The following is a 22,279-nucleotide window of genomic DNA, read 5'->3' as shown; positions in this document are numbered from 1 at the left end:
TAGAATTAATTCTAAATACTGGCCTTTCATCAGACTGACAGTAACCACTGTCAAATGAGTAACTAAAATGAAATTGTTTCCTTAGTCTTAGGATGTGCAACGTCTATCATTTTTTTAGTAGTACCACTTCAAATTGTTTTTAAGATGCCATTTAAAATTACTTTTTTAGCTTAATAAGAAAGCTGTAATTTCTGTCTTCAATAAACTGAAAGCCTCATGTTGAAGTGTTGTTATAACTGAAACAATCAGAGTTTCTTCAGAAGCATATTTCAGCTCTGTGTACAAATGTCAATGTTCAATAATGAAACAGATTGCATCAAGGAGATTTAAATCTCCATGTATGAAGAAATTCAAATTGTATCTTGATTACTAACCTGCATGTTGGGGTGCAAGGTTAGCCCTCGATAGCATCTAAGAATCTGTACATCTCTAATGGTATTTTAAGTACTTACCTTAAAGTACTACATGAGTTAATAACAAGAGCTGTTGAACAGTACGTGGAAGTTCATTATACTCATCTCTCACTTTTTATATGTATGTTTTTTATATAAAATTATATTGCAGAAACATACAAAAACAAAAAAATGAAAACAAGATATAACATATAGTCCCCATAAAAATTAAGATAAAGGACTTAGAAGTATGGTATCATTTGTTTACATCAAAACATTCCAATAAATCTTAATATGAAGGAAGAAATAAAACACAGAAGTGCTGTACTCTCTCACAGAGGCCTCAGAAATAAGTCAGTGTTTCTCCAAAACAATCCTCAAGGGAAACTAGTAAAGAGCAGAAAATGTCAAGATGACAACAGGAATGAGTAAGAATGGTTGGCTAAACAATAACAAATGAAAGTACTAAAATTAGATAACAATGGCTATAAAATTAAAGGCAGCAAAAATCCAAAAAACCTAAGAAACATTCATACTAAACAATATTTTGTGAATATTGTTTCACTAAATAATATTGTTTCACTAAAGAATAATAACTTTAGATAACTTTGTGGACACAAAGATAAATAAAAAGAATTCTTGCCCTCAAGAAGTTTAGTCTATAGAAAAACAGGTAGGATAAAGATTTTGATTAAATTGCTAAGATTAAGATATACAAAAAGGACATGGGAATTATTAAAGCCTTGAAAGATACCAGGAAGAATTTTGGAAGACACTGACACTTAAGCTAAGTCCTGAGATGAGAAAAAAGGAAGAGATTCCATGTACCTATTTGAGAAAATTCAATTTGTTATAGCAAAAGAAACTAACTAAAGCAGTGAAAAGACTGATATAATATTGTGCATGTCAACTATAACTGAAAAAATGAAACAAAAAATAAAGGCAATCCACAGAAGAATTAACTTATTCTGAATAACTCAATCACAAATAAACTTGATTTTGAAATTCAGAAGTTTCTAGTTCATAATTACATTATTATTTCCACACCAAAGAGTTAAAAAATGGCAAAAAAAAAAAAAAATAGCCTAAGAAACATTTCTCTAAACAATCTTTAAAAACTAAGAAAAAATAAAAAGTTTTTTAGAGGGCAATTTTGTAACATGTATTACAATTCTAAACAGGTATGTCCTTTTACCCAGAAACTTTGTTTTTCAAAATTTATTATACACTTCTGTGATGAATCAAACTAGCTCACTATGATTTACATAATGAAAACATTTGAACACCTGAGGGGGGAAAAAAAAAAAATTTATTATACACTGTAAAACAATGTTTATTGAATCATAGTTTGTAATTTGGGAAAAACAACAATAAATAACCCGATTTGCAGTAATGGGGAGGTAAATAAAGTATGGAATAGCCATGTAATAAAAATCGATGCTTCTATCAAAAAGAATGTCTAGATAGTAACATGAAAAGATAAATATATCACACAACAAGCAAACCACAGACCTTTATGTCAATGTGTGTAAATTTATATTTTTTAACACAGGTGTAAAGGACATGAAAATATAAACAAGTACTAGTAGCCATCTTTAGAATGCAAAAGGGAAAGTGTCTTCCGCTTTTTAAATCACACATTTCTATAGCTTTAAAATATATATAAAGTACATATATTATTTTGGTGACCAGAAGAAAATAAATTTGTAAGGTATAGAAAGCCCCCATCTTATAAAATGACCCTGAACCTCACAGGAACAAATGTTCTGTTCCCCAAAATCAAAACACTAGGGAAATAATTAACTTGGAGTGATATAGAGTTCCTTACCTAGGAAACAGAGGCTATAGTCAGGTACTGTATGTCTTTAAAATGTGATGTGTAGTTAAGTTAAATGCTGCCCACAAACATCTATCCTCAATTTTCTGGAACTGATAAATCAAGAGAACTAAGCAAGCCAGGATGGGTGAAAGGTGCAGATAAATTTCTGACATCCAAATTTAAAACTCAAATTAACTTTTCTATTAAAAAATGTTATATAGGTCAGTTAAATACAATTATTAATAAAATATTATACTTAGGTATGATGTGTTTTAAAGAAAATTTGTAAGTTTATTTACGGTATCTAGGCATATTTTCATAAGCAAAGAAAAAGATTAAAGTTTTTCAAAACACAATTTATTCATAAATCAGTAACTATCTGATATAACAGTACAATTACCAGGTGTGATCTAAGTCCACAATCAATTTTAACTCTTAATGCAGTCTATGAGTTTAATGAAGTCCTACACATATTATTAATTTTAAAACAATGAATTCTAACCAAGTTTGAATGACTTTTAATATTTTACATAGAAAACAAAAATTTCTGTTGATGTTTTATATTCAAGTTATAGGGTCTAAAAAACAATTTGTAATGAACACCAACAAACACAGTCATGTTGATAACAATTCTGAAATGAAGAAATATACTTTATTAAATAACTAATTTAGAGAGGCACCATTCCAACTCCTTAGTAATACTGCCAGAGCTTAAGTTTCAAAATCCTGTCCTACCATGCCTTACTGGTTGCTATAAATGTTTCCTCTTTCTTCCTCTCTGGAAAACTCCACACAAGAGCAATACAAAAATTTAACATTCTATCCATCTCTAAAAATTTAACATTCACAGGCAGCATTTTATTATAAATTAAAGAGGTACTATGTAACTCCATTCTTGTTTTCAAAATGTCACACAGCCCCAATATATATGCAGAAAAAAGACTGAAAAAATAAATACTAAATTGTCAACTCTGGCTATCTACAAGTGGTTTTCCTTCTTTTTTGTTCTTTATGTAAACAGCTGAATGTGTAATTAATGTATTTTATGATTCCAACTTTTGAAAGATGACATTAACCTCTTGAAATTAGTGAATACCAGCAAGAATGAACCCTCAATTTAACAGCAGAGTTTTTGTTCTGAGTGTTTTTTTTTAAGATTCTTTATTCATATTTGACATTCATTCATCACAGGGCCAATTATAATAGTATTTTCTGTATTCTTAATGTTCTGAACTTTCGGAGCATGAGAGGGAAGCACTTACAGAGCACAGAAGAGATGGCCACTTCCAGGGGCCATCTGGAATTCCTAAATTACCTAAATTCCTAAAGATAACAACTTGCCTACTAGCACACTTTTCATATGCAAACCACCAATCCAGAGTTTATACCAACAGCTATGTCCTCCTTATCTACCTCTCACATACCAAGCCAGTATTTCCTAAACTAAATCATCCCAGGGTTAAGTACTAAGAAACTACAAACCAACCCTGGAACTCAAAATCTGCAGGAATTAATCAAACTAGACAATCCTAACCAGTCTTATTCTACGCAGTCTTACCTTTCCCTAGGAAACTACAACAAATGCCATCAGCTAAGATCTCTCCTGCACTCCTGTCTTTTGCCTCCTGACTACCCTAGTCTCCTCCCCTGTGGCCCTGTATGGGAGGCGGTGACCCTTCTCCCTGGGATCTCTGGGAAGCTTCTTCCAAGCTTCATTCTTGTTTTTTCTTATGACCACATCAACTTTACTATATCATATCCAGCATGTACTTTCTTAGAACAGTTTCAAATTTTAACTTTTTGGTTACAATGTAGCTGATGGCCATCAAGCTCACTGAAACAAGAGTTTTAATCCTTCCCTTCCTATGGTATAGCCAGTAAAACACAGTGACCACATGCACATCCAACAAAAGCCTCTGTGCTCCCTCTGTGTGTACCATAATGATGTCACTACAGTGCTGAAGAAATACAAGGTTTCTACCCACCAAGAGCTAACACTGTAAAGAAGATTTGTATCCAAATAATTATATAAAATAACACGGTAAATCAGCTTATTTACTGAATGCCAAGTAACCGTACTTGGTACTACACAGAACATGTGACTTGAGTTCTCACAACAGTGACCACAGAGGTCTGAGAAGATGGTACTTCAGCTGGACAAATTCAAAAGACAGAAAAGGAAATATGACTTAGAAAAATTAATCCTGAATTAGGAGGATGGACTGGAACAGGAAGATCAGTTAGAAAGTTATTGCCGCAGTTTTTACATAGATCAGTCATGGTCTACTAGAATAAAAACAAGTAATTTTAGATTAAGATATGATTCTGGGACTTCTGGCCAAGCTGGAAACGTAGGTAGATACACCGTGCCTCCTCGCACAACCAAAGTAAGGACAACAAAAATTTAGAAACAAAAAAACAACCAGCACTGAGAGAAACTTCAACTGTATGGAAGTCCAACAGCCAAGGAGTTAAAATAGACACATTCATCCAGACTGGTAGGTGGGGCGGAGGTGGGAAGGGCGTAGTGGGACAGCAGGGCAGAGAGGGGTTGTGGCAAGAAAAAAAAAAAGCGGCAGCTGGCAGACCCTGGCCGCGGGTGGCAGCGGGCAAACCCAGCGAGGCGATGTATTGTATAGAGGCACTGCGGTCCCCCATTCTCGCGCAGGCGAAACTGGGGGGCAAGACAGACTGTGCAACCCAGGGCTCCAGTGCGTGGAAATAAAGCCTCAAACCTCTGACTAAAAATACCTGTGGGGGTTGAGGCGGCAGCGGGAGAAACTCCCAGCCTCACAGAAGAGTTTGTTGGAGAGACCCACAGGGTCCTAGAATGTGCACAAGCCCACCCACATGGGAATCAGCACCAGAAGGGCCCGGTTTGCTTGGTGGAAGCAGCAGAAGGGACTGAAATCCAGCAGAGAGCAGAGCAAGCACATTGTTCCCTCGCAGACCCCTCCCCCACATACAGCATCACATCACAGCAACTGGGGTGCCCCACCCAGTAAACACCTAAGGCTACGCCCTTCATACATAACAGGCCCGACGAGACAAAAAAAAAAAAAAAAAAAGGCCCAAACGAAAGAATAAATCAAAGCTCCAAAACAAATACAACTAAGCAACAAAGAGATAGCCAACATATCAGATGCGCAGTTCAAAGCACTGGTGATCAGGATACTCACAGAATTGGTTGAATTTGGTCACAAATTAGATGAAAAAATGAAAACTATACTAACTGAAATAAAGGAAAATGCAGAGGGAACCAATAGTGACGGGAAGGAAACTGGGACTCAAATCAATGGAGTGGACCAGAAGGAAGAAACAAACAACCAAACAGGAAAAAAATGAAGAAACAAGAATTCAAAAAAATGAGGAGACGCTTAGGAACCTCCAGGACACCTTTAAACATCCCAACATCCAAATTATAGGGGTACCAGAAGGAGAAGAGGAAGAGCAACAAATGGAAAAGTTTTTTGAACAAATAAAGGAGAACTTCCCCAATCTGGCAAAGGAAATAGGCTTCCAGGAAGTCCAGGAAGCTTCCAAAGAAGTTGGACCCAAGGAGGAACACAACAAGGCACATCCTAATTACATTAGCCAAGATTAAAATGAAGGAGAGAATCCTAGAAGCAGGAAGAGATAAAGGGACAGTCACCTACAAAGGAGTTCCCATCAGACTGTCAGCTGATTTCTCAAAAGAGACCTTGCAGGCAAGAAGGGGCTGGAAAGAAGTATTCCAAGTCATGAAAAGCAAGAACCTACATCCAAGATTGCTCTATCCAGCAAAGCTTTCATTTAGAATGGAAGGACAGATAAGGCCAAGTTAAAGGGGTTCATCATCACCAAACCTTATTATATGAAATGTTAAAGGGACTTATCTAAGAAAAAGAAGATAAAAAACATGTATAGTAAAAGGACAGCAAACTCACAATTATTATCAACCACACCTAAAACAAAACCAAAACAAACTAAGCAAACAACTAGAACAGGAACAGAACCACAGAAACGGAGATCATATGGAGGATTAGCGGAGGAAGTGGGAGGAAGAGAGAGGGGGAAAAAGGTGCAGAGAATAAGCAGCATAGATGGTAGGTAGAAAATAGACAGGGGGAGGGCAAGAATAGTATGGGAAATGTAGAAGCTAAAAAACTTATGACACATGGACATGAACTAAAGGAGGGGAATGTGGGTGGGAGAGGGTGTACAGGGTGGAGGGGAGAGGGTGTACAGGGTGGAGGGGAGTGAAGGGGGTAAAATGGGACAACTGTAATAGCATAATCAATAAAATATATTTTTTAAAAAAGAAAAAAGATTAAAACAAAACAAAACAAAAAAGGATATGAGGAAACAACTGGCCCAAGAGTTTCAAGTAACTAGCTGATGGTCACATATTTAGCCATTTGCAAAGGAAATGAAACTCGAGAGTTACTAAGAACAGAACCAGTAAGTTTTGGCAACTGAGGCAATGCTGGTGCTATGGGCTAGAAAGTGGACTCTAAGATGAATCTAAGGTCTGAACGTAAGTGAATTCAAAAAGCATTAATAAACAAGGACAAGGAGTTGCTTTCTGCAGTTTACTTTAGAGAGATTAAGATAGATAACTTACAGTGTAATGGTTCCCATGTAAAATGTTCTTTTTGTTCTCTATATTTTATCAGTTTTATACTCTGAGAAATACGTCATTCTTTTTTTTAATCCTTACCAGAGGACTTTTTTTTTCATTGTTTTATAGACAGAAGGAGGGAGAAAAAGAAACATCAACGTGAGATAGAAACATCAATTGGTTGCCTCCAACATGCGCCTCTCCTGGGGATCCAACCCTCAATGCAGGTATGCACCCTGACCAGAAATCGAACCTGCAACCTTTCAGAGCATGGGACAACACTCCAACCAACTGAGCCACACTGGCCAAGGCTATCTGTCTTTCTTGATGTATAAATTTCTCCCCCAGTCAAGCACCATCTACAAAGTACATGCTCTGTTTATTAACAATGTTTATATGCTAAGCAAATAAATTCGGGCACTGTTGTCAAAATAGCTACAACAGTAAAATGAGACATGTTATCAAACACATCTTTTTGTGAGGGGCAGGATTTTAAAGTATGAGTAACTAGAACTGATTCAAGCACCTTTGTTCCTCAACATACAGTATACAAAATATACCTGATACAGACTAAATGTCTGTGCCCTCCCATAATTCAAAATTCATAACCCCAAAATGTGACAGTATTAGGAGGTGGGCTTTGAGGGTGATTAGATCATGAGAGTGGAACCCCTATGAATGAGATGGGTACCTTTTCCCAGACAACACCCTCAGCCTTTCTGCCATGTGAACACACAATGAGAAAGACTGTCTTCTAGGAACCAGGAAATAGGGTTCTCACCAGACACCAAATCTGCTAACACCTTGATCTTGGACCCTGCAGCCTCGAGAACTGTGAGAAATATGTTAGTTAGTTAAGTCACCTAGACTATAGTAATTTTGTTATGCCTGAGTAGACTAAAACATCCTCTAATTATTTATCACTAATATATTTCTGAAAATAAATGATGAATCTGAACTTCAGTATTTATGTGCTTCTCAGCAGGACAAAAAAGGGCATACTTGATTCTTTTATTTTTTCTGTATCATGATATCTTTAAAGGAACCCAAATCATTTTTTATCTTGCTCCAATATAGCATTACCTCTAAGTGTGACAAACATACATTTTTGACATAATTTTTAAATACAAGCTCCAACAATTTTGGCAGAATAACTGAAGATTAAAGTTAAAGAAATACTTTCATGCTTAAGCACAATGTCTGGGACATGGTAGGACAGCACTTATTTTTTTGGATTAAATACCTGAATTTCAGTTGTAAATGAAAAGATGTATTATCTATCTGAAAGCAAATACACCAACAACATATTACCCACTTCAGTATAAGGCAGGCCCAAAATTAAATTCCCATTCTAGTATTAATAGCTTTTTTCTTTTAAGCAAACATTAACTGAGCACTCATCACATGCCAAGCATTGTTCTTTGCACTTCAGGTGTTATCTCACTTAATCCTTATAACCACCCTAGGAGTTTGGCATGATTATCCTAATTCTACATGAGAAAATACAGGCACGGAGTGACTAAGCAATGTGCCCAGGATAACACAGCTAAAAAGTAACAGAGGCAGGATTTATATCCAAATACTCTTATTTCCAGACACTACCCCTTTAAATATATGGATATTTTTATATATCCACACACATTTTATATATATAAATTGTCATGTATGTATTTTTAAAAATGTATGCAGTGAAAAATCTGAGTCTACCACCCATTTCTTAGCAATGGAGTTCTCATCTCTTATCCTACCTCTGCACCAAGAGTAACCACTGTTATTAGTTGTATGTATCCTTACAGGTAATTTTATGTATCTATAATCAAATACAAATGTGTGTGCATATATGTATGTCTGTGTGTATATACATATTTTTAATACAAAATATTATTTCTACACAATTTTTCATTTTACTTACTAGATCTTTCCATAGTAGTACACAAAGAACTCCATTCCTTTCACAATTATATAGCATTATTTTACATTGACTGAATAGACCATAATTTATTTTACCAGTTCCCAACAGATAGTCACTCATATGGCCATTTCTAATGTTTTGCTATTACAAACAATGTTGTAGTAATGCTGCCTTGTACATATACAAATGTAGCTATCAAAGCAAGAGTTACACTCTTGGACATTTTGAAGAAAGAATTTATCATAAAAACTTCTCAATTTATACTAACAACCTATGAAAACTTTTTAATTAAAAGTCTCACCATACAGACTGTATTAAGGACTTCTGTTAACCTGGTATGTGAAAAAGTGTTACCTCATTATAGTTTTCTGCATTTCTCTTAATAAGCATGAAGTTGGAAGAGTATGCATTTGTTTCAGAGCCATTCCTATTTCCTTCCTCTGTGAAATGCCTGTTCACATCTTCTGTCCATTTTGCTACTTCATTGTTCTCTTTATCTCACCATTTTTTAGGAGCACTTTTTTATATCTGGGAGCTTCATGTTTTGATTGTAATGAGTCACAAACACTTTCCCATCTGTCTTTTAACCTTATTTACAATGATTTCTATCTAACAAAATTACTCTTACTTTCAGGTAGCTTTTCTTATCTATGCCTCTTCACAATTTAGAAAGGTTTTCTTCAATTCAAAATAATAAACAAATATGTCTATGTTGTCTTTGAGCACATTAATCATTACATTTAAATATTTGATTCATTTGAAATGTATCCAAATATACTCCTGAAGTGAGGTATTACTTCACTTTTTTATTACTCAGATAATGCTCTTATTCCAGGATCATTTACTGAATACCTCCCATTTGAATTTTTCCCCACTGACTTCTGGTGATCTGGGTCTCTATCTGGGCTTTATATATTGTTTTATTTGTTTATTATATCTATTTGTGAGGCAATTTAAACTATAAAGGCTTTAAATTAAAATATATATTATTTCTGTTCTTTATTTTTCAGTTTTCCTGGATGAATCTGAGAATCAATTTGTCTCATTCCCCCAAAAACCACTATTCGGTATTTTTATTAGGATCGCGTGAAATTGACTAATTTTTAGAGAAAACTGACAGATTTATGTATGTTGATTATTCCTATCCACAAATGTGGTTTCCATTTGTTCAAGTTTTATGTGACCCTGCAGAGTGCTTCCAAGTCTTCTTCACACGTCCTGCACACTTCTTTGGTTATTACTGGGTCACTTTATCTTTCTCTTGCTACTGACACCTAATTAGTTCTTGTTTCCACTATATTTGAATTTTGACTTTGGGCAAGTCATTCAACCTCTTGAAGTTGTATTTCCTTCACCTGTAAAACTAAGATAATATGTACTTTTGTAGGGTGATTCTAAGACCTTTGGATAAGGCCTAAAGGATTCAGCACAGTGCCTGGCACAAAATGGTACTGTTACTATTTTTAAATATCAGCATTCCCGTATCTAAATAATATATTCTAAGTAATATTTCTCATTATTAAATTTCTTTCTGCCCTGGCCAAGTGACTCAGTTAGCTGAAGTTTGTCCCATACACCAAAAGGTTGTGAGTTCAATCCCTGGTCAGGGCACATACTTAGGTTCTGCGGGTCCAGTCCCCAGTCCAGACATGTACAGAAGACAACAGATTGATGTTTCTCTCATGCATCCACGTTTCTCTCTCTCTTTCCCCCTTCCTCTCACTCTAAAAAGCATATCCTCCAGTGAGGATTCTTTTTTGAATTTTTCTTTCAAATTATGAGATGTGTATCTTTCTTCTGCCTTTACATTTTCATAATAACTTCTAAGTGTCCCTTTTCCCCCTATTCCCAGTTGCAGAGGCTATTCCCCAAATGTGTATGGGAAAAGACCCAACTTTAGCCAGAGGTAATACCAATCTGTCAGTCTTTTCCCTAATTACTTCACAGAAGATAAATGTAGTTCCCTGAGGTCCATTTCCTATTAGAGTGCCTGAATCAGAAATCTGAAAGTATTACCTGTGCTAACTGATAAATACGGGAGATCAACTGTGAAAAGCAATTAAGCTCTACTTTATTTTCATCACATCACACTAAAAAAAAGGAAAAAACCACAAACTTCTTCAAATAACAGGTAAAACAGTTCAACTTTCCTCTAATTGTTTTCAGATGCTTCTAATTCTGCTCCTTAGTCCCTCTTCTAGCCTGACCCTGCCATTTTCCCACTCCCATTTCCTTATCAAGAAGCAACGGCAGAATGTGTATCTCAGATGACACATTCCCCAGGAGTTCTTGTGTACATACCAGTATATATACAATTTACAGTAAAGTATTTCAGCTGTTAATGGGATTAAAAGCAACTTCTATGTGATTGTATCCTGTGTCTTCCAGTAAACCATGAAAGTCATAAAGTCAAACATAACTAACTATATAGGTTTGTGTTAGTTAAGCAAGAATATGAAATGAACCTATTCATAAAAATCAAATAAGCAGGCTGACAGATGATACCTGACAAATAAATGTTTTAAATTTATCTATATAAAAAATTCAAGTTTATAAAAGAGATGAAATAGAGCAGACAACCATTTAGGTTACCTTCAATTTATAAAGCTGTTATATTACCAGGTACTTTAAAGTCTCCCAAAAGTACAAAATTGGTATTGTTAATGGTTATTAATTACTTGATAGGTTGGGGCCAAGGAATAATTTATGGTTGGAATATTAGCCTACTTTGAAGATAAAACAAAACTAGAAAAACATTTTATGCCCTTAGCCCTGATTTGTCTCCCCACTTATAGTACTGAAGTTCTTACTGGTCAATAAATATTGTTATCAAGTTCAAAATAAAATTCACCTCACCCAATCTTCTCACCTCCCGTAATACAAAGTAGTTAACCCTCCTCTTCCTAGATTCCCTCTTCCTACTAACTACAGATTCAACCTAGGATCATACCTGGCTCCTCCCTTTACCCTTATTGTTCACTTCCATCTGGTTACCGAAACCCGTCCATTTTTTACTGCCTCCCTGATCTCTCCTCGATCTATCTTCTCCCTTCTTGTTTTAAAGGACTACTACTATAACCTAACTAATTAACCTCCAAATCCTCCCCCCTGCTTTATAAAAACCATGATAATTCCTATTACAAACTAAATTCTCACTCCCTAATTTGATTAATTCTATAATGTGACCTCAATTTTAGCTTTCTAACCTTCTTGCTCACTATTCTCAGACATTTCAGGTAACTGGACTACTACTCCCTTAACAGGCCTCAATTTTGGCTAGTGCCATTTAAGCTGCTTTACCTAAAAAGCCCTCTCCTTTCTTTCCTCCTTGAATACTACATATCCTTCCAGATTGTATGCTGTCTTTCCTATACTCAGCTATAATCCATTCCATCCCAAAAGTTATAATATTCATCTCTACACAGCACTGTTTATGTATAAGACTTAGCACATTTTATATTTATATGCACTTATATTTGTGCACTTGTTTTACCTTCCCTTCCAAATCTTTAAATGATACTCATCACATGATACTCAAAAGTTTGTCAAAAACATTTCTTAAACTTCCATTTGCAAATATCTTATGAACTTATCAACTTTGTAAAGTGAGGCACAACTGTGTTCAAATTTTTTAAGTAAATTTACTTATCATTCCTTCTACATTTGCTAAAATTGAAGATGTTCTTTTTCCTAAAGAAATAAACATACAAGCAAATAAAGATTAATTTTATGTATATGGTCAATACAACATTACTTATAGGAAAAATCTTGAAATAAATTCAAAAAAGAGAACACAAATTTTAGTACTTTTTTTTCCCTTTAATCCTCACTTGAGGATATGAGGAAGGGAGAGAGAAAGAGAGAGGGAAAGGAAGAAAAAGAGAAAAAGAAAGAGAGAAACATCAATAGGCTGCCTCTTGTATGCATTCCAACAGGGGACTGAGCCCATAACCAAGGTATGTACCCTGACCGGGATATTGAACCTCAACTTTTTTGTGTATGAGTCGATGCTACAACCGAGCCACCTGATCAGGACAAATTTTGGTATATTTAAGTGAGCAAAAGTTAAATTATCAGTAATAACATCCCTAAACAGTTAAAAACATGGGAAAATACTAAATTTTTATTCAACTGTTACTGAAAAAGAAGTTGAGATACAAGAATATACTTCTGGTCTATAATCAATCATCTCTGAGTATAGAAAAAGTGTCAAATGACAACAGCATTTATTTATGCATGATAGCATTATGGTTGATTTTTACTTTCCTTATTTCTCAAATTCTCTACCAAAAATATGTAATACTTTTATAATTTGAAAAAAACTAAAAATGTGTTATTTGAGAATAGTATGACACTTCCAAAGGAATAAGATGAGACTAAATTTTGATACTAAAAAATAATTTGAATATTTAAAAATGTGAAAAACATATTACTAAAGAATTCTAAAATGTTTTACTGATGATCAAGAAAAGCTGAACTGAAATTCTGCCATGCTATAATGAAAGAAAAGTAAAGGAATCTCATGTAAATAAAATATTATAGTTTAAAGTCTAAAGTCACCAAAATTCAAGAAATTTCCCTTTTAAGAAAAATAACTCCAACAATACAATTGTACACAGCACAGACTTTTCCTGCAGGTAATTCACCCAATGTTTCAATATAAAAATAATTATTATCTTTTACATTCCATCAGCTTGGAAAAAAAATACATAGAAGCTGAAAAGAATTAAACCATGGGCTCTTTGATACAGTCTCTGCATTAATGCTTCCCCACTCTTCTACCTACTAACACAATCCTAATCCAAAAACAACCTGTAACAATAGCTGAATACATTTTCTCCATTAGGTTTTAATAGGTTTCCCTTAGTACCTGATATGCTTTATAGTAGCCTAGGAAAATCTATGAAGTGAGGCTTAATTTATTTATTCAAAGCAATTTTAAAAATACATGGGGTTTGTGACAAATGATCTTCAACAATACTACATTTGTATAGAATATCAGGGACATAGAACCCTAAAAATACTTACTAAGGAGATGACAGAAACTAGACCACCGAGGCTGTCATGTGCAACAAGAATCCTTAATAAATGCCCAAACTGTGAAACTGAAATCTACCATACTCCTGGTTGTTTCAAGGAAAGCATATGGCTCACTTCCAATCAGATACAAATACCAATATACCAAACACAAAGAGAAAAATCATTGCTTCCAAATCCTTTTAAAAAGCCTCTATTCATAAAACTGCTCAGATTAGACAACTACTGCTATTACTGTTTTCTCTGTGGGTTAAAGGTTTTATAAAGCATTCACCAAACCAATGCATTCCACACAGAGATACAAGGCAGACTTGATACAACATAAGTAATCCAAGTTCCAAAGTTAGCCACCAAATCAATCATGTCTGGCAGTTTACTCTGGACCTTGGACAATAGCACAGCACACCATTAGATAATAAAGGGATACAGAATATGACATATATAAGAGAAAAGTGAAAATACTGGATGTTAACATAAAAGGCTTTTTGTTCTTCATACCATACAAGGGTATGATGAAGTATCAAAGTGGTATCACAATGCAAGATCTTGGTATTTTAAAATACCGATTCCAATAAGCCATCAAATAAAATGGCAAAGAAACAATCTGTGCATTAGTATTTGTTCTGCCTCAAATATAAGATATTAGTGTAAATAATTCTAAACATAAGCACAATTTAGTGAATAAGGTAGGAGACTGGTAAACTTAAATTCTGATTTAATTTATAGCTGTTCACCAGTCATCTGCTGTTTTGACAAGTTACTTACCAACTTGTGCTGCCATTTCTCCGTAAATTTATCCCCTAAGGTAAGGATAATTCTTGCAAATTGAGTCACAAGCATTTTGAAAGGAACCATGAGTTATTGTGTAATGCTCTTGAAATTCCTCAGATGTAGGGTCCTACACAAAGTAAAGTATTATTATATATCTCTCTAACAGTAGTATTCTGTTTGTATCATGATTGTTGTTCCTACCCTTTACACTGTGGTTCTTGGGCACTAACCTTCCTCAAAGTGTCCAAAGCAAGCCTCCATTCCTGACTCAGGTAATTACTTTTCTCTAGTCTTCATATATCATCCATATCTTTCTCTTCCTTAGAAGGTACAGTTAAAATTAAGATTTATAAAACATAATGAGCTTCTCTGGTATTACATGCTTTTTGATTCAATAAGAAATATGTGGAATAATTTGGTATTTTTAATCCACTCTTAAGTGAATAATTTTATTTTCCATATTTATATTTATTTTCATATATTACTTTTTAAATTCCATAAGTTTTTAAGGAGTTCACTAATAGATTTATGTTTTGTGAACAAGGAGAGCAGGTGAGAAAATGAAGCAAGAAAGGCAAGCAAGTAATGTGATCAAAATACTTTACTGGAATGACCCAACAGTATAAATTACCATTCTGGGCTATACAGGAAACAGAATTGATGCTCATAATCTTTACATCTTCTATAGAAGAGTTGAGCATAAACTACAGTAAGATTTATCGTAACTAGTCCAAATTCTATTGCTGGTTTTGCTAATCAAGTTAGCCTTTGCTTCAAGAATAAAATATACATATTTAAATTCTTAGTTGGTGTTGGTGTAATATTACATATTTAAAATAGAACCCTCAACCTTCTTATATGGTTCCTAAAATGGCTTCTCTTTGAATTTACACATGGGGAGTATGTGAGGAAGATAATATCTTCACTGTATAACCTTAGTTATAAAATAACTAAAGGTTAATAACTTTTAAAATATTTTTTTAACTCTCAGAATTATATTAAAATACTGATAGAGACTAGTTACTAGTCTCTAGTAACTCGATAGAGACTAGAGACTAGACTAGACTAGTTTTTTCCCTAGATGAATATGTATTCTCTATCTTCTAAATATGGCAGAGGGAAAACTCTATGGGATCAAGGTAAAACCATAGAATTTAGAGTGGCCTATTTGCTAATCTAGTAATGGTTAGTCACTTAATCTCTTTTAACTTCAGTTTCCTCATCTGTATAATGGGGACCATAAAACCTGCCCCAGTTTCCAAACAAAACTGTCATGAGGATTAAATGAGATAACCTACTTGAATGTCCCAAGCCATAAAAAGCTATCAAAAGAATCATTTTTAGTATAACTATTTCACATTATTTATAAATTATGGTCATGAAATAACTTAGTATTGTTTCTTACATGGAACATGGAAAACACATGTGCAAAACACATTGTGGACCATGGTCACATTATACCTACAATTTGATATATATTGGGTAAATGATCTAAAGGAAGTCTACTTCCTATGTTATCTTAAAATCTTTAGAAATGAATTTGGAAGTATGAAAATAAAACTACTAATTTAGCTGTACTGGCCTAGCATACTGAAGATTTAATATAGTTACCTGTTAATTATGAATTAAGAAACTGAGAGCCACTAGCTAAAAAAAAGTTAAAAAAATTTTTTATGAAGAAAAAATACATACATGAAAGTGAAATACCAGTAGATGTTCATTCACTTCTCTGGAAGTAATTGAGGAAGAGCTGGTAGTGATAGCAAGAACATATACGAGAGAACAGAGTTGAACGTGGACATAATCTGCACTCTTGGTATAGTAAGGAAAATTCCTATGTGGTTTCTAAAAAGTTCAAATGGAAACCTTTCCCAAAAGGTAATAGGTCAAAGCGATTTAACTACACTGTAAGGCCAAGTCCTCCAGGAGGTTATGATGATTCTCAAAAACATCTCAATTCTTAATGTTTGAGGCCTCCTTTCTCTTTATTTTTGAATATTTATTATGGTTAGAAAGTCAATCTCTGTAAGAAAATAATTCTTAGCTCCCTCCACACAAGTTTAAAGCTCTGATGAAATAAATTACTGTTTGTAACATGATCCCAAAAATTCAATGACTCAATTACCAGAGGACCTTAAAACCAATGAAATAAGAACTTATCTTCTAATTCAGTCCTCAAACTCACAATTTTTAAAAAGGGTACGAAGGAATACATTTAAACCATTAAGAAATTATTTCAAAGGGAAATGATTATAGTTAAAAGCATTTAGTAAATTTTAATAAAATTTTCTACTAAAGCACCTTAAATCTGAAATTAAAAGTCTCTATCAGAGTAGCTACCTCTCTTTGAACTTTTACTTTCTCCTACCTCTGTAACCTAGGTACACTTCAATATACCACTGAACCTGGACTTCTGGTAATAAGAAGCTTTTCTCAGAATCAGGATCCTCTTCTAAAACACTAAGTTATTCCAGCCTCAGATTTATTTTCTGGCTATTTATGTGATTAATGATCAAATTAAACTTAAGATTTCATTTTTTCCCAGAAATCTTTCAATTCTATCCCACAATGACATTTCCCATCATTTAAATTTCCTAGACTCAAGCTACGTATAACATCATGTCAAATTTCAATTCTCTCCAATTATTTCAGTTATGTGTGCCTTAACTCCCAGCCCAGGCTCTAAATTTTTCACAAAGTCCATGCTTTTCATTTCTCTGTATCATAGACTGTGATGTACCCTACAAAATGTGACAATCCTAATGAGGTATCATAAATTCGGTAAACCCACCCTCCCAACCTTGTATTACCAAATAATGCTTCCAGGATGAAGCAACAGGGTGACTTAAATGTCACAATGCAATCATCACAATGTCACCATGACCACAAAGAAGCTTCTTCTAGCTAGTTAAATTTCTCAGAATCTCACCTGTAGAGTTAAAAGCTGTTCCAGGCACACAATTATACTATTTGTGGTGTCTACCTCTGTCCTAGACATAGAATAGGTGTCTAGTAAGATTTAAAAATGTTAAAGCTCAGTAAATTTCAGTAACTATACTGGCAATTTCTGTATGCTGGCTTTGTACTTTCTACTTACCCTGAAGCCTCTCAGAAATTACTAAAGTAATACACAGATAAGTTCAGTTATTTCTATGGGACATGTTAAATATAAGAATAGTAACAGTCCCATAAATCTCAACCTGAGGCAGCATTCCAACCTAAGCAAAACAAGGTAAAGGATTCACCTGCCTCTAGCAGTGATTAACAAATACTTATTAGTAAATTACTATCCATACCTACCTGCCAACATAACCTTCATGCCTAAGATTATGAAAATCTGGTAAGATCCCATAAACTATTCTTAGTGAGCTAAAGTACAAGAAAGATGACATCTACCTTGAGTTCTGCAATAACTAAACCTACTGTGTTAAGCATCATTACCATTTATCCAAAAAAATTATATTACAAATTAAGGCAGAAGAAAAGACATTAAGACAACAAGAAAGGATATATACATTTTTACAAGATAGAAGAGTGAAGTCTGGCATAGTGGTAAGTGGTATCACCACTTAAAAGATGAATAACATACCTTAATTTAACACCTTAATATTTTATACCTACATTAACCTCTCAAAAGTAAACTAACACTAGAAACCTATTAAATAATGACAGTGTAAAGAAAAATAACTGCCACAGAACATACTTAAGTACCATAGGTTGAAGTTAAAAGAAGCTGTAAATCAATACAGCTGCATTCTTATCTGAATTTATACCTTAACAGTTAATTTTTAATTGTTATAATTAAAGTAAAATTCACATAATAATTATATTGGTAAATGCGGTAATTTTGATTTTAAAATATGTATAGCCTGATCCTGGCTGGGTAGCTCAGTTGATTAGATCTTTGTCCCAGTACAGCAAGGTTGCGGGACGATCCCCAGTCAGGGCACATACAAGAATCAACCAATGAATACACAGTAAGTAGAGCAATGGGTAGATGTTTCTGTTTCTCTTTCTTTCTCTTTCTCTCTTTCTCTTTCTCTTTCTCTCTCTTGCTCCCCACTCCTCTCTTTCTAAAATCAGTTAAGTAAAAATTAAAAAATAAAGTAAAATATGTATAGCCAGGAAAACAGCATAAAATGTGACCACATTCCCCAAAATTCTCATTACCCCACAAATTATTTTCAGTTTGGCTTGTACAGCTACTACAAAATAAGGACATCTCATAATCACAAAACTTTTAATAGCCAATGATGCTACCTGAAACTAGATGATTAGGGTAATAAAAAATACTTCAACCTAAGCCAAATAAAATTATATATTTAAAATGTTACCACAAGGAGAAAAATAGAAGAATTAGGATATATTTTAGAAAAGTAAAATGCTTTCACATTAATTTTTTTCTAATGTATGGAAAACACCACAATAAATTATGTATTTAAAATCTGCCCAGGGTGCCTGAACAGTACTTGTTAAAAAAGACCTACAGTCCCAGCTGGTGTAGCTCAGTGGATTGAGCATGGGCCTGTGAACCAAAGGGTCTTGGTTCAATTCCCAGTCAGGGAACATGCCTGGCTTGCAAGCCATGTCCCCAGCAGGGGGCACATGAGAGGCAACCACACACTGATGTTTCTCTCCCTTTCTCTCCTTTCTTTCCCCTCTTTCTAAAACTAAATAAATAAACTCTTAAAAAAAAAAGGACCTACATACTATATATTCTATATTCTCTGTTCCAAAATCTAAACAATGCAGACTGGTTTTCTCTATTTGTTTTACATCACCATAATTATGTTCTGAAACCAAAGCTTCATACAATAAGAATTTAAAATAGCAGTAGTTAAAATAGGAAACCACAAACTATTTAAAGTACTTAGAGGTATGCAAATGTAAAGGATGTTTTAAATCCTGGTTTGTTTTTAAAACTTGGTTAAAAAAAACGGGTTTAGGGCTAGAGAAATTATTTGACATTTCAAAATTAAATGATGTAATTATTAGAAATACCAAACAAAAAAATGTTCAACTTACCTGGTTTTTTTCTGGATTTTTCATGACCCAGCTGTCCCAGATCATTACATCCACATGTGTACACCGTCCCATCATCCAGAACAAACACAGTATGTCTGAGTCCACATCCTACATCTCGGACCTTTTTGTTTATAAAAAAGTCACTTTTTCTGGGCTCTAATACAATTTCTTCATCAATTCCACCCAAACCTAGCTGTCCAAAAGATGCATTTCCCCAGCACAACATGTTTATAATTCTTTAGGTCTTCCAGTTTCAATAAAAAACTCCCTTCTGAAACAGCGGAAAGTTGGAGGTATCCCTATGTCTGAGGAGATAGAAAAAAAGTTAAGATAACTTCCAAGGAAATATGATGTATTGTTGTTCTTTCAAGAGCCAGGTTACAATCATCACTATGGACTAAACATCAAATCTATTTTATAATATGCTACATTTAAGTATCATTCGGTTTCAAAAAACAATCAGCTTCATTTTTAAAAAATATAAAATATAGAAACATTTAGGGAAAATGTATCATTCTCCATTATTCTTTGTAAATTTAAGTTTTTATGTTTTGTTATCTTGTAATAATTTACTAAATATTAAGTACCTCCGTGAAATTAATCTTTTTCTTTTTGCTTTAAACAATTTCAATGGAAGAAATAAGATATCTGTTCACTGCTTCAACAGTCAAATAATTAGTGAAAAATTTTAACCTACAGAAACATAAAAACCCTGAAATCTCCCTGAAGTCACAGCATAATTAAACCTTCTAATAATACCTACCTCCACATCAACAGAAAACTGACGTTCTTATCTGTAATAGAAAACCAATAATGGAAACTTTAAATTTCCCACAATTAAAATGACTTCCAATTATTCAAGACAATGTTGAGACCCTAGAAAAAACTTCTCTTGTCAAGCCTTGATCTTAAGACAATCACCTCCGAAGACCATACATATTTAAAAAAAAAATAGTACACCTCTGACCTCACTAAAAGTTTAATTTTAAAACTAAATCAATGTATGTGATTACAATATTCACAAAAGCAAGCATGCAGTTTAATACGAAGATTCTCCCCAAAATTCAACATTTTCTTTTACGAGTGGTAACTGTGACTGAAAACTATTTCCCCTGGGCAATCAATATCTATCTATACCTCTGAGACAATTATTTGAAGATGGAAAAAAACTGCAAGTAACCCAGCACTGCCGATTTTTCAAGAATAGGGATGGGGGCTGGGCCATCGGTAGTTAGGTGGCGAAATCCGTAGAACTTTCCAGTACAGAGTATTTCTTCGTTTGTAAAGGCACAGATAACAAGAGTCCACTTCATCTAAATCTACCCAGATCTTTAAACACAAAGTGTTACTAAATAATACAATTACAGGAAGTCAACCTTATTCCCGTTGCAGTTACCCACATTCCTTACTCAGAGCCTGAGAAGTTCCGAAACCCAACTTTCCTACATTCGGGCTAGCAAGTGCTGAAGCTGCCCCATTCCATGACCCCATCCAGTCACAGAAGTTTGATTTCAATCTTTTGGAACATCAGAACTTGATAGTTCCCGAGAGCTTTGCATTGTCTCTGGTTTTTTGTTGTTTTTTTGTTTTTGTTTTGTTTTTTTTAAGAGGACAAGAAAATACCCCTCTATTTGAGCGCACGAGGTTTAACCAACCTCTTCTTTAGAAAGTCGGAAGGGGTATAAGAAAGGCGTTCACACACCAGCAACAGGTAGGGGAATGAGGAGCAGTTTTTATTCTCATTATATTCCCTGAACAACCACACAGATCAGCTCAGGAGGACCAGAGGAGAGAAAAACTACACACACCCAATCTCGCGGGTCGACCAGTCAACTACGGCAGCCGCCAGTTCTCTGAAGTCGAGGAGACCAGTGACTGAGGCTCCGCACGTCCGTGGCCCCTAGTCCCAGGGAGCCCTTCCCCTAGGGATGTGCGACATTCCGACCCCCAGCCAGGGAGCCCCGACACTGCCTGGTCCCCAACCCGGTCCCCTGCCCCCCACCACGAGGAAGCGCTGAGAAAGCACCCTGCGCCTGGCTGGCCTGTATCCGCCCAGCCTGGCCTGCCCCATCCCTAAAGCCGTCACACGCCCCCGAAGCCACTGGGGCAAGGACTCACCCGGCCCCTCAAGGCTGGAAAGCCCTGGGAGACGGAGATGCCTCCCCAGAAAGCGACGCAGCGCGGCAGCACAGGCAGGTCTCCAGTGCTCGTATTCCCTCCTTTAACCAGGGCGGCTAACACCAGGCAGGGCTCCTCTGGCGTCGGTGCCGCTGCTCACTGCTCCCCTCCCCGGCTTCTATTAAACTTTACCGGGTTCCTTCTGAGTAAAGCGGCGGCCACCACTGTCCAGTCCAGAGACAGCCGTCAGCGACCTGGATTGAGCAGGAGGGGAAGGACAGGAGCCGACGGGGGAGGACCGCGAGAAGGGAGTGTAGAGTTGGGGAGAGACTGGGGAGAAGGGAGAGGGGGAGGTGCCTAGGCGGGGGGGGGGGGGGAGCGGAGAGGGGTCGGCCGGAAGTGAGCCACGGAGCAAGCGCACAAGCCCGCCCACTTCCCGGCCGCGCGACTGCGCCGGAATCCCGCCTAGGCTCACCGCCTCGGGCGCCTGCGTGGTGTGCTGCTTTGCGTTCCCTTTAGAGGCAAGAGCGAAATACCTAAATTGGAGTTTATGTAGACCGAGGATGGTGCGGGCGTGTTTTGTAACAACGCTTCCTTTTAGTGAA

The 22,279-nt window shown here is 35.5% G+C and overlaps 1 protein-coding gene, 1 long non-coding RNA gene and 1 other non-coding gene across 12 annotated transcripts in view; 1 reads left to right on the top strand and 2 right to left on the bottom strand.

Moving 5' to 3' along the window:
* The window catches only part of HERC4 (HECT and RLD domain containing E3 ubiquitin protein ligase 4), a 131,903-nt gene extending 109,872 nt beyond the window's left edge, over window positions 1–22,031 (bottom strand). For 6 of the 10 annotated variants that reach the window (XM_028514212.2, XM_028514213.2, XM_036026890.1 and 3 more), the window contains exons 1-3: window positions 21,675–22,031; window positions 20,320–20,350; window positions 19,557–19,861 (exon numbers count right to left, since the gene is read on the bottom strand). In XM_028514212.2, coding sequence (XP_028370013.1) covers window positions 19,557–19,782 — 226 coding nt within the window. In that variant the 5' untranslated portion in view covers window positions 19,783–19,861; window positions 20,320–20,350; window positions 21,675–22,031. Of the gene's footprint in view, window positions 1–14,525; window positions 14,655–19,556; window positions 19,862–20,319; window positions 20,351–21,674 lie in introns of those variants that run through there. The other 4 variants (XM_036026886.1, XM_036026887.1, XM_036026888.1 and 1 more) reach the window with 4 other exon arrangements.
* On the top strand, window positions 1,621–1,687 carry LOC114498281. Its single transcript, XR_003684718.1, has one exon. It is a non-coding gene; the product is annotated as a small nucleolar RNA SNORD29 (small nucleolar RNA).
* Window positions 2,084–12,548, bottom strand: LOC118500824. The gene is made up of 2 exons (XR_004903409.1): window positions 6,558–12,548; window positions 2,084–4,542 (listed from the first exon to the last, which is right to left on the bottom strand). It is a non-coding gene; the product is annotated as an uncharacterized LOC118500824 (long non-coding RNA).
* Window positions 22,032–22,279: the final 248 nt, after the last annotated feature.

This window comes from Phyllostomus discolor, chromosome 5 (assembly GCF_004126475.2).
Source record: "Phyllostomus discolor isolate MPI-MPIP mPhyDis1 chromosome 5, mPhyDis1.pri.v3, whole genome shotgun sequence".
Classification (NCBI taxonomy): Eukaryota; Metazoa; Chordata; class Mammalia; order Chiroptera; family Phyllostomidae; genus Phyllostomus; species Phyllostomus discolor.
This window is presented reverse-complemented; position numbering and strand designations above follow the sequence as displayed.